Below are 13,340 nucleotides of genomic sequence, written 5' to 3'. Positions count from 1 at the left end.
GTCAGTTGCCATGGTGAAAGTGTAACGATGTTTAGGGCTGATTGTGTGTGTGGTAGAAAGACAGAAAGGAGCAGATGGGAATCTGTGGAAAGAATAGTGATCAATGAATCAATGAATAGTTGAATGATCTGCTGCTTGTATATTTAGCTCCGCAAAGGAGGTTATGTTTTTTCCGGCATTTATTTGTCTGTCTTTCTGTCTTTCGCAACATGTTTACATTTTGGTGATGATGCAAAATAGATCCTGGATTGTGCATCACTTTGAACTTTTGTTAACATTGCAGTAAATGGAGCTTCAAAATGTGCTACACGATATCTCGGTTGATTATTGACCAATGGAATGGAATTATGGAATTTGACAGAGCCACGTGGAGTGGGGAACTCTATCTCACCACCGAATTTCATCCGGATCGGATCCGGATTGCGGATATTATCGCAACACTTGCTTTTCGGCGTGCTGCACATATTAGAGACAAAGATTTCTGACAAGCGTTGTGTTATAATTCCATTCAATTCCACATCGGAGCATGTCGGCGGATTTGTTTTTGACGGTGTTTGTCTGTCTGTTAGCAGGATTACTGAAAAACTGCTGGATGGATCTTGATGAAAAATGAAAAAAAAATCTGAATTTAGATTCCATAAAATTTTGGGAGTATACAGTATCTGCCTGGATATTTAAAAAAATCCGTGTTTTTTTTACTTATATTGGAGACTTAAAAAAATTAAATCATATCTTGTAAAATATGGATTCAATTCACTCAGTCATAAAGGGGTCCGATATTCAATCATATAAAAATGTCCTCTGGATTGGATCCAGAATCAGGTCAGAAAAAAATATATAAAATGTTAATATTGAAAACCCCATTTACAGTTACAAAAATCAGTTTCAAATTTCAAACTTTTACATTTCACGGTTGGTGTATAAAGATACCAAGATCAACAAGCTGAACAATCAGAGATTGCAGACCCCCGCCTCCAAGTGCCCTATCTCGCAATGTTAAAGAATCCATTAAAAAATTCTAGAATCTGGATCCAGATCCGGATCAACGCCATTCTTCAAGTCGAATGGGTTACTAGTTTATGAGTTATGTGTGTGGACAGACAAACAGACAGACAGACAGACAGACAAACAGACCCAATTGCAATACCCTCGCCCCCCCTTCGGCGAGGGTAATTAGAACCTTTTGATCCAGATAACCATGTGGATGGTGTAAATCTAATTATGCTGCTCGGTGGAGGTCTGCGCTCTCTGAGTGCTTTTCTCGATCTTATAAGCAACAGGACAAAAGAGGAATGAAAAAGTAAAGACACCGGAGAAGTGAAGGATGGGCAAAAAGGCAGGACAGCACAGTTTTTCACATTCCTCACAGAATCAAAATAATGCGAGACAAAGAGGGAGATTTAAAGAAAAGGAGTCATTTGAAAGCTTGTGTGAACTTAAAGCTGCAGCCAAGGCCACAGGCTTGAAAATCTGAATGCTTCCATAGAGGAACATGGAGAAGCTGACCAGACATGTTCAAAGACTTCTAAGTTCTTTAGAGCTGTCGCTCTATTCAGTGCTGCTGAACTGAAATGGCAGCCTGATTACAGGGTGTGTGAGCTGCTTTTATCTGAGGCGGAGATTTCTGTTGGTGGGAAGGTCGGAGTGACCAGCAACTCTGCGGGAAAAGTGTAACACATCGCATTGTTCTAACGTGATGTTTAAATGAGAAATACTGACGTGAGTATTTAATCTTTGAGCATTTTAGTGCAGCATCCTGAACATAAAGTATACACTGAATTTATTTTGTCTGCTTAGCTCATATCAACTTATATTAAATTGATGGTGTGTTTTTTATTATATCAAATATGACATGTCCATACATGTGCATTGAATTTACATTGAACTGACCTTATGTTGCAATTAATGCAATGAATAAGATTACAATATAATGTAGTCAATATAAGAAAGTGTTGATCAATATAAATATTGTCGAAAGACAACTAAACATAATGAAGTCTGATAATGAAATCAAAATAGCCATTTCAAAATCTCACATCTTTGTCATGTCATGCCAGGTTAGGTTATGTTTAGTTTTTGTCTTGTGTCTATGTGTTTCTCCCACTTCCTGTTTTATTTTGGCGTTCACCCATCCTTGCTCCTTTCAGACACTGACTTCCTCCCCGCTCCGATTGATTCCACCTGTGTTCCCCTACCCGGTGTATCAATTGTTTGTGTCTCCCTTTGTACTGTGCCAGTTTGTCTTGAGTGTTTTGACCCAGAGAACCAGAACCAGCACCAGCACTAGCACCAGCCCAGCCCACGTCATGCCACGTCAAGTTAAATCAGATTTGGATTCTGATACTTTGGCTGATCTTCTTTGTTACTTTGCCATTGATGATCTGTTACTTTGCTCAGTTTCTGTTGGTGCTTTGTTATTAAAACCTACTGAATTTAACTTTCCTTTGGGTTCAGATCCTAGTTCGGGTTCTGAGACTCTTGAAATGGAATTGAAATGAATTGTGTCTTTTATCTTGAAATTCTTTTTTTTCGGCTTGTCCCGTGAGGGCTTGCCGCAGCTAATCAATCCTTCTCCACTTCACCCTGTCCTCTGCATTGTCCTTCCCGACACAGATCAACTACTGGTAGCAGGGCGTCATAAAGCCGCCTCTAAACATCCTTTACGCTCTCTCTGTCCCAGGATACTATGGGAGAGGCTGCACGGACGCGTGTCATCTGAATCCGTGTGAAAACGAGGCCCACTGCCACAGGAAGCCCAGCTCTTCCCACGGATACACCTGTGACTGTGGAGACAACCACTACGGACAATACTGCCAACACAGGTATACACCCGCACACACACACACACGCACACACACACACACACACACACACAACACTCCGGAACTGTAGTGTTAGCTGGATGCATATCCTGGTAAGTCATGTCAGACACTACTCATCAAACCCTTCATTCTTTTTCTACCTCCATCTTTAGCACCAGATTCTCTCCTAGTTTTATTTCCCTCTTTGCTTCCTTCATGAAATTATTCATTAGTTTATCTGTTATAAATCAAATGAAGGACAGATTAAGTAAAGACCGGGAAAAGGATCTGTCCTGTAGCTTTGCTGCTTTTTGTTTCCAGCCTGATTCTACTAGTGTGTGTGTGTGTGTGTGTGTGTGTTTGCAGAATTGACCACCAGTGCCCCAGGGGTTGGTGGGGGTCTCCCACCTGTGGACCATGTCACTGTGACAGCGAGAAAGGCTTTGACCCGAGCTGTAACAAGACAAACGGACAGTGTCGCTGCAAGGTACTACACACAAACATACACACACGCACACACACACACATCGCTGCTTTAACCCGTGTTTAACCCTAATCCAACCTCAATCTGATCTTTTGACTTTCATCTTCCGTTATTGTCACTAAGCAAAGATGAACTTCATGTTGTCCCGAGCTCTCTGAGTTCTTGTTCTTCATGTTCTTCTTGAACTATTCTTTTCTGTTTGGCGTCTTCACGAGGAAACAATGTTTGGGTTTGATTTGCTCCAATACCGTTCAGGTCAACGTTTACACACTAAACTCCATTAAAATAAGATGGCTTTTGCTGCAGAGAAATAAATCATAATTAAATCTACTAGGCTGTAGGACAGCTTGTTCTTTGTTTTAGGACCAAGAAGCAACAGCACAGCAGAACAGAATGTATTACAAGTACCTGTAGCTTGAAAATGCTGTGAAGAGTCAATGCCAAACAAACTATAAGATACACTTTTCCATCATGAGTTTATTTAAATGGTTATCTAATGAGTTTAGCAATAACCGATGACATCGTCAAGTGTGGCCCGGTCACGAGGCAGATGATGAAAAAAATACCCTTGACCTCTAAGGTCAGTATAATTAGTAATAGGAATAGAACATAATATTTTTCCAATTTAAACATCCCATCTGTACAAACAGGAATTCCACTACCATCCTCGGGGCTCGGACGCTTGCCTGCCATGTGACTGCTACCCAGTGGGTTCTTTCTCACGGTCATGTGACCCAGAGACGGGCCAATGCCAGTGCAGGCCTGGCGTGATTGGCCGTCAGTGCAACGCGTGTGACAACCCCTTTGCTGAGGTGACAAATTCAGGCTGTGAAGGTAAGAATACTAATATTGTTTGCGTTAGAGATTTTGGAAGTTAATCCTCTCTGCGTGACAAAATAGTCCTGGTCTCCCAAACAGGGAGGAGCATGTTTTCAGGCAGTAACAACAGGCTCAGCATCATCACGGAAAAATGTTTTAAATTGTATTTTTTTAATCTCTCGGTGTTGCTTAAACTAAATCAACTTGGTTCATTGTTTTAAATTTGACATACAAATGTCGTTTTTTTATAAATAGTTCTGCTACAGCCATTACACCATATTTAATCTGTCAACTGTGAATCTGTGTATTTCAGTGTCTTCTCTTGTTTTGTCCAACATTGTCAAATTTATCAGATTTCTGTGTGTCAATGATATTCATCTTCTATTTAATGTCCTCTCCTGGCATTGATTTTTTTTTTCTTAATCCATTTGAATTGGAAGCTTTTCTTTATTTCTCTCACTCCCATTGTCATTTTCTTTTCAGCAGATCAGGACAAAAACATTTCCACATCATTAGTGACGATACATGATTTCAAGATTTATTAATAAAAATAAAAATATAAACTTTAAATTGGAAACAAAGACTTTAGATTATGTTCTCTTTCTCTGCAGTTATTTATGATGGCTGTCCAAAGACCATCACCCAGGGGATTTGGTGGCCACGGACCAAGTTCAACCTTCCTGCCGCTGTTCCTTGTCCTAAAGGCTCCGTGGGTCCGTAGACACTCGCATGAAACTCTAACATGGAGCTCCGAGCTTCAGTTTCAGTTAAATCTTTGCATGCCTGTGCTCTCCTCCTCACAGGGGCAGCAATCAGACACTGTGATGCAGAGAGAGGATGGCTGGAGCCAGACCTCTACAACTGCACCTCGCCTCCATTTGTGGAGCTCAATGCTGCAGTATGTAGAGCGACACCACTAAAAACCATCACACAGCTGAATCATTCCCTGCCCTCGCTTGTGAATAGCAAGCAAATAAATACATTCTGTTTTATTTTTGTACCATGGAGGACCAATTGGGGTTTTTTAAATCAAGGATTCCATGATATGTGCATCAATTAATTAAAAGACAATGAACCGAATGAAACCATTAGAGTCCAGAAAAAGCCAATGAGACTTCTTGTTGTAACCTTTGCAGTTCTTGATTAGAATTCAGCTTGTTTGCAGGCAGATACTTTATGTGAAGAGCAAATATTTCCCGAGGCTGAGGCACAATAAAATAAAATAACGAGCAATTTAAGTGGTGCTTCTGTGTGTAATGAAAGGATCATCTAGTAATTCCTTCATATGTGAAACATCGGTATCTGTGTGTTCAGCTTGATGCTCTGGAGCGCAATGAGACAGAGCTGAACACCATCATGGAGAAGAAACTTGCCCACCAGCTCCGTGACGTCACCGAAGCTACCGCCTGTCTCTACGGCAACGACCTGCAGATAGCCGAACGACTGCTGTCCCGTCTCTTGACCTTTGAGACCCAACAAAGCGGGTTTGGACTCACCGCTACTCAGGATGCGCATTTTAATGAGGTAAAGAGAATGTTGTTTCTGCTCTGCAGAAGCTACTGAAGTCATTTTACCAGACGCCACACAGCATCTTCCTGAGACAGAAAATAGCTGCTGTCATTTAAATCAATGGGTGAGATTCAGATACGCTTTATCATCAGAAGCTAGATAGTAAAACGAGATGCCCGAAATACAAGGTGACGTTGCTATGGCGATGCAGAGATGGCAGCACGTAAAATATTTCATATTATTTAATCTGATATGACTATGAGGTGACAGAATGATTTTAGCATGTAGACACTAGTCGATGTTCCTGAAGCGGTTTTTTTATGTTTAGTTTGTAAATCAAATTTAGCAGAAATTAGTTCTCTATTGATTACATCACAGGTGGCTTTATTAGCTGATTTTACAACATTAATTTGATGTTGGAACAGGGAAATAAAACTGTACATATATTGCATATTAAGGATATTAGTATAGTGCTTTACCTGCCATACATGCATTGGTATAATACACGGATTTGTATTTTTTAACCAGTAATGCCGGTAGTATTAGTAATAGTAGTCTACTCCCACTGACCTTGGCTCCTGGGTCGACCTCTAGCCCTGTTTCCTGACAGTTCCATCCTCTACAGATATAGTCCCCGTCTCTCCTCTGGACATGTCCAAACCATCAAAGTCTGGTCTCTTCACTCTAACCTTCACTGTCCCTCTTATTGTCTCATTTCTAATCCTGTCCAACCTGGTCACTCCCAAAGAGAACCTCAGCATCTTCATCTCCTTCCACTTCTAGCTCCGCCTCCTGTCTTTTCCTCAGAGCCCCTGTCTCTAAGCCGTCCATCATGGCTGGCCTCACCACTGTCTTGTAGACCTTTCAGTATTAGTATTAGTAATAGTAGTAATAGTATTAGTCGTAGTAGCATAGTATTTTAGGAGTTTCAGCTTGTTGTTGGAGACGGGAGGTGATTTATTCATCTTTAATGGTGTGCTTTTAAAAAGCTTTGCTTTTTCTCTTGTCATGTTTCGGCATGTATTCATTATTAATGTAGCAGTGAGGCTGGAGCCACCTGATGACAACTGTAGCAGGAATACCACGCCTTGCAGCGCGGAAACAGACTCTGCCATTGATAATGTCAGTTGCTATAGAAACTGAGTGGTTGTAGAAGAGTACCATCGGCACTAATCAGCAGGAGAATGCCATTTCTGTGTTTTTTGAAATTCATTTTCATTAATACTTATTTACATTTCATTTGAAAAGTCCCAGAAATGAAGGTGGCCTTTCATTTGCTTCCTCCTCCTGATGAAGACAAAGGACTCTTTTCATTGTACGGCATTAGATTTGGTTGCATTCTGTTTTCTGTGCTGTAAATTCAATGAGCAAAAGGTAGGAGAACCCCCCCCCCCCCCCCCCATGAGGACAGCGGCAAATTAAAAGCAGTGGCATTTATCGTATTTAATGGGCACACTGAATTCCCAGAATCACTGCAGCCCCAATTATGACTCTGTGAACAGACGCGTAACTATAGCAGCACCCTGGAGCATGTGATGGTTGTCAGTTTCTCATCCTGGTACTCCAATTCTCCCTGTTAAAAGGTTCTAACCAATCCAATAAGAGCACCGACATTTCGTTGGTTCTCCCTCCAAATGCCGTGTTGTCTTATCATGTGATCGGTGTGACAGTTTCTATAGCAACACAGCAGCGGCATTGATAACATCATAGCAGGTGAAATGAAAACCTTTTCCTACCTACTGACAGTAAACCAGAACCACGATGAAGAGTTCTGATTTACTGTCGGTTGTCGTGTGACATTGTTCATTAGAACTTTTCTCCGTGCCAGGAAGCCCTACTGTAGCTAGCGATGGCCTCTCTCGCCCGTCTCATGATTTTTTTTAATACATTCCGGACCCGCCTCTCATGTCCTCCTCTTTAGCAATCCTGCTGACTACGTCTCATCATTTCAATTTAATGGTGTGTCACCCGGATTATGTATGACGGAGCGCAGGGAGGCCACTGGTCACGAAAAAAAACAAATAAAATGGCGTACTCACCTGATAATTCTTGATGCCCGACTTGAAACGGAGGCGCTAATGCGGAAATCAGTCACTATAGTAACCCAGCAGTTGGGAAAAAAGAGAGCTGAGGCTGCAGGAGACACAAAGGAGGGCTGGGAGGAAAGTGTTTCCACCTGAGTTATATGAACAGGCAATGATGAAAAACAATGCTGCACGTCTGCAGAGGAATCACTGTTTATTTGAAAGAGGGACAGAACTGTGACGATGACTAACATATTATGAATCCCTAATGGGCTCCGGGGTGTTGCTGTTTCTCCCAGAGGGAGATCCCTCTTTACTAAACGATGTGATCAGAAGCTCCAGATATTTTGCTGTTTGAGTTTAATGAAGTTGCTTTACGTCGCAGCCTCTGTGTAAGCTGCGCCTCCTCCATCTGTAATCTCCTGATCTGTCGCCTCCATCCATTAAGTCTCTTCTTTTTTTTTTTGCCTTTATAAAAGATAAGATAAACACAGACCGTACGAGCTTTTGTAGATGACCCGTTCAGGTTTTAAAGAAATCCGTCTTGAAAATTCTTCATTTGGGGAAAAACAATCATTTCAATGGCATGTTACCGTTCTGTTAATCAGCACAGAGTTCATGATGCGTTCCCTTCCTGCGCCGTTCAGTTTGTTCTTCTCATAATGCATGTTTTTCTTTATTTGTTCCAATGTTTTCTTGTATAATAATGTTTGTATGATGCGTTTTAGCTGGCTGACTAATGTCTCAATCTGTTTTCTTTATCCTCGTCTGAAATACAAAAAGCTCTAACTCCTCAGAAATATTCACTCGCGCTAATTGCTGGTCTTGCGTTTGCCTCCAGAACATTCTGCGGGGCTGCAGTGTGCTGCTGGGTCCTGGTACCTCTGAGCTTTGGCGGGCCCTCATTCAGAGTCAGAACCACGTCGCGGCCGGTGGCCCGGCGGAACTGACGGAGCTGCTGGAGCAGTATGCCCAGAAGCTGGCCCAAAACATGAAGCTCACCTACCTCAACCCTGTGGCGCTGGTCGCGCCGAACCTAGGTGAAGTCAGAGCCGCTACGAACACTATGACACACTGAGGGGGGGACACAATAGATAATCACCAGTCAGACTCCACAGAAAGGATGAAGACAGCAATAAATTATTCGTCTCTGCAGACGATTAGATGCAGTTTTCACATAATACTGTAAATCGCTGCTGTGAAATCAGCTAGAATAACTGGAGATGAACCGCAGCAATGCACATGAGGATGGCACAGCCAGAGCACTGGCGGCAGCACAGATATGAATTCCACAGACACACACACACACACCTTCATCACATATTTAGCTTTTTGGCATTTTCCTGCCAACTGCACATTTTGCTCTTTTCTAAAGTTTCCTGTTACTTTTTTTAAGGAACAGAAAATACCAACCTAATAATCTCTTCCACACACAGAGGCGAGAGGCGTTGAAATGGCTACAGCAGCTGCTCCGGCAGGGATGCAGCCAGACAATGAATTCCACGCTCAGTTGATGCGCTTAGCCACACACACAGATCCTACAACTTGCCAAAAACTCAAAACACAATGAAATAGTAACTAACTGCTGACTCTGCTATAGATTGTAAGTAGAAACTAATCCCAGTCCTGGTTATACTGTAAGAATACCATGAATTAGCTGATTTTATATCCTGTCTGTCTGAGTCTCATCTCCCTCCCTCGTTCCCAAACACAGAAATAGCCTTAAACAGACGAGAAGGAACATGACGCGCATCCAATGTTAAATTTCACACTCCCACACACAAGCGCAGATGCTTAATTCTCTCGGCCAAATACCCAGGATATGTACGGATCCGACATTCACCCATCTACCCATCTGGGATTGTTGGGACTTGTAGTTCATACACTCTGTTGTGAAATGACAAGCCTTCATTTTACTAATAGACTGTCTGCGTCTCCAAACAAGACGGACTTTAAAGCAGACATGAACAGCTGCACACACACACACACACACACACACACACTAGATATGCAGTACTCTGCCTTGAGTGCTGTCCACCTCTGCTGGTTCAAGTGTTTGCTCATCATCTAAAACTCCACTCAGAGCATTGTCTCTTCACATCATCTCCACGGAGAGTAAATGGTTTGTTGACGCAGGCTTCATGATGAAATGTGTGTGCAAGGAAAGATGAGTTCACGTTGTGCGTTGCATTATTATCACAATCCCCCGCTGTCAGAGACTGACTGAGTAGTGGGTTTTGTTTCGGAGATATGTAATGGAGAGAATGACATATTCTAAGTCACCTTTTGTTTTTTTAAATGCTGTCTTTGTGTTTACCAGTGATGAATCTAGACCGCGTGGAGACCCACGTACGTCGGCGCTTCCCTCGTTACCACAATACTTTGTTTCGCGGCCAGGCTTTGTGGGATCCCTACACTCATGTGATGCTGCCCCCTGCTGCCCTGGTGCCACAACGCCAGCAGCAGCACAACTGGAGGGAGAAGGAGCAGGCACAGAAAGAAGGTGAGAGCAGGTGCACAGCGGGAGCTTCAGGATGAGGAGCCCCAGTCTAAGTGAATGAACTCACATTGGTGTTTCTATTGTAGCCTCCACCCCTCAGAACACTTCTCCCGCCCCCGTCAGCATCTCAGCCAATCACACGGGAGAATACTCCGCTGCCAGACACACAGTTTTGATGCCTGAGCAACCGATCGCCATCGTCATCTTGCTGATTTATCGCAGTCTGGGTGCCGCCCTTCCTCCCAAGTACAACGCAGACCGACGAGGAGTGAGGTAGGAACCAATCAGAACAATGACAGCCTGGCGGCGGCTCAGCCTGTAGGATGGGAAGCATGCTGCTTTTAACATAGTCACATCATTAGAAAAGTATTAGTCTCTGAAATATCATCATTTAGCTTGCCAATAACCTGGTGGAGATGTTTCAATCATGACATATGAAAATTGATTATTTGAAACCTCTCTTTTTAATTGACTGATGATAACATTTTCTCATTCAGCTCTTATTCAATCTCATTATTGACCTCTTTTCTCTCCTGCCTCCTGCTTCTCTTCCTCACCTTACCTCTGGGCCTAATTGCAGAGTAACAAACCGTCCACGTTTCAGTAGCTGTCGATTGAGCGCCAGTCTGGTTCCTCTGTATTCACTTTATCTTTACCTCTTCCAGCCTCCTAACTAGGACTTCATAGTCTACTCGGTAACTCCGGAATCTCTCCCCCCCCCCCTCCCCCCCTCAGGCTCCCCAGACACCCGGTGATGAACTCCCCGGTGGTCAGCGTCTCTGTCTACAACAACCACACGTTTGTCGGCGGACACTTGGACCAGCCCATCCTGCTGGAGTTCAAGCTGCTGGAGACGGCCAATCGCAGCAAGCCGCTGTGCGTGCAGTGGAACCACAGCAGCCCGTGAGTGCAGATCACCGTCAGGCCAAGAGTCGTTTTACCTCACACTCTACGGACAATTTAGAAATCCCTCCCACTCTGCGTATAATTTGAAAGCGTTATGTAGACGTGTGTGTTTAAGGTCCTCTCAATCACGCAAATGTGTGTTTAGGAATCCTCACCTCTGTGCTGTGATCTGACCTTATGTTGCTCTTTAATGATTTAACAAACAGCTGATCACAAATGCTTCCAACTGAATGATATATTGATGAGTTTAATTCTGATATTATATATAATTATTTTCTGACTTTCCGGCACTCGTCGCAGCCGCCCTTCTCTTCCCTCTGTGAACCTGTTGCATTAGGATAGCCAGAGTTGTAATCGCTTATATGATCACTGTTCTCTCTCCATTAAGCATTCAGAATAGACAGTATTCACAACGTCATGTCCCCAACAACAGCTCAACAGCATCATTAATTAATGCTGTTCTAATTGTTAAATATCGGGGGGATTTTAATCATGCTGTCAGCGATGCTATGAAGTTCATCACTGATAAACTTATGTAAATTATGCACATTTAGATTAACAGAGGTGGCTCCATTGTTCATTTAACATATTAAATAATGATACATAAATATTTTGACTGATAATTGCCCCACAAAAATACACGCACTCACACATCAGCATTCCCCACAGCATGTTTTCGCATATGCACCTTCGTGCGTAATGATTTATGTCACTGCCCTCCTGCAGGTCTGAGATCGGCGGCTGCTGGACTGTCAGGGACTGCATGGTGGTCTACAGAAACACGTCTCATGTCCGCTGCCAGTGCCAGAGACTGGGCACCTTCGGCGTGCTGATGGACAGTTCACACAGAGAGGTTAGAGATCTGAACTGCACCCAGATACCTGAACCACATACACATCGAGCTAAACGGCTCGGAATGCAGCGACATAACTGTGTTATGTCTGATCAGTGACGGTGAAGAAAACACACACATGCCTGATTATTCCCAGATTATTCCCGGGTTTAGTCAGATGGACCGTTAGAATTCCTGCAGTTAAAATCCTGACTGTCATTCTGAAATCAGAGAATTCTCTGCAGGAGCTTTTGAAGAGGTTCACTGTTTAATGCAAACTCCCAGCACATTGAATAGCAGCATCCGGAGATGCAGATAGAGGCACGAAGAATCAGGTGGAATCAGGAACCCCGCTTGAGATGCAGTAGAAGCAGCCAAACTAAATGTTGTGTGTCTGCTTACTGGCAGCTATTGTACATGCAATGATTCTATCCCATGCCTTTGACACTGACAGATTAGAAATACCTCCCAGTTTGCCTCGTATGGTTTTGTCTGGATAATTTGTCATCTTTCTATGTAATGTTTTCATGCATTTAGATTCATCCTTGTTTATTTTGCCTTCAAATTAAATGCCATCCCATTCATTTAGGAAGTATTCCCTATTAAGCATGACAAACCCATCCAGCAGTCTGTGCAGGGAGATGACATGAAATCTCCGGATTTGTGGATTGTGCGGATTTACTTCCCCTCCAGTTAATTTAAGATCCCAGATATGGCGCGTTTGCAGTCGGTGAAGCCCAGCAGGCGGGCCGACAGTGACCCTGACTGAAGCAGCAGGATTTGCAACAGCTTAAAATCATTTGACTTTATCTCTTTGCTTCCTTTCACTGCAGGACTTTGCATAATTTGCTCAATGTCTTCTGTCTGACCAGTCTGCCACTCAAGTCTCTCGTTTTTTTCTTCACATTGTTCTGTCTATTATTACTACCTCACCTGTTCCTACTCAAATCTTTTTGCCCCCCCCCCATTAATGCCCTCTCTTTCGTCTCGCACCTCTCTACGAGCAGCAGTTGGAGGGCGATCTGGAGACACTGGCTCTGGTCACTTACTCCTCTTTGTGCGTCTCCATGCTGGCGCTCCTCCTCACCGTCCTCGTGCTCTCCTGCCTCCGAGGCCTCAAATCCAATACCAGGAGCATCCATTCAAACACAGCAGCAGCCATGTTTTTGTCGGAGCTGGTGTTTCTGCTGGGCGTCAATCAGACCGAACAACAGGTGGGCTGTGCTTTGTGTTGCTGATGTGTGTTTGTGGACCTTTGGTCTTATTTGCTCTCCTCTTATCAGGTTTACCAGCATCAATACTCGACACTCCCCACTCCACATTTCTTATTTCCTTATTTATGTATGTTTTGTACCGTGTGTGTGTGTGTGTGCGCGCGTGTATGAAGAGGCTACTCGAAATATGTGTTCACTCGGAATGAAATCCAATTAATTAAGCCGTATCCCCGCGCCTCTCAGTGTCCCGA

At 43.3% G+C, this 13,340-nt stretch overlaps 1 protein-coding gene across 1 annotated transcript in view; it reads left to right on the top strand.

Moving 5' to 3' along the window:
* celsr3 (cadherin, EGF LAG seven-pass G-type receptor 3) overlaps positions 1-13,340 on the top strand; it is a 61,842-nt gene that overhangs the window by 37,632 nt on the left and 10,870 nt on the right. The window contains exons 15-26 of the mRNA XM_068744235.1: positions 2,681-2,822; positions 3,168-3,288; positions 3,936-4,119; positions 4,716-4,817; positions 4,908-5,002; positions 5,419-5,628; positions 8,479-8,677; positions 9,958-10,140; positions 10,224-10,410; positions 10,873-11,040; positions 11,770-11,896; positions 12,883-13,089. Coding sequence (XP_068600336.1) covers positions 2,681-2,822; positions 3,168-3,288; positions 3,936-4,119; positions 4,716-4,817; positions 4,908-5,002; positions 5,419-5,628; positions 8,479-8,677; positions 9,958-10,140; positions 10,224-10,410; positions 10,873-11,040; positions 11,770-11,896; positions 12,883-13,089 — 1,925 coding nt within the window. The remainder of the gene's footprint in view (positions 1-2,680; positions 2,823-3,167; positions 3,289-3,935; positions 4,120-4,715; positions 4,818-4,907; positions 5,003-5,418; positions 5,629-8,478; positions 8,678-9,957; positions 10,141-10,223; positions 10,411-10,872; positions 11,041-11,769; positions 11,897-12,882; positions 13,090-13,340) is intronic.

Source organism: Brachionichthys hirsutus, chromosome 2, assembly GCF_040956055.1.
Source record: "Brachionichthys hirsutus isolate HB-005 chromosome 2, CSIRO-AGI_Bhir_v1, whole genome shotgun sequence".
NCBI classification, from domain to species: Eukaryota; Metazoa; Chordata; class Actinopteri; order Lophiiformes; family Brachionichthyidae; genus Brachionichthys; species Brachionichthys hirsutus.
Note: the sequence above shows the minus strand (reverse complement) of the source record. Positions and strands in the feature narration are given on the sequence as shown.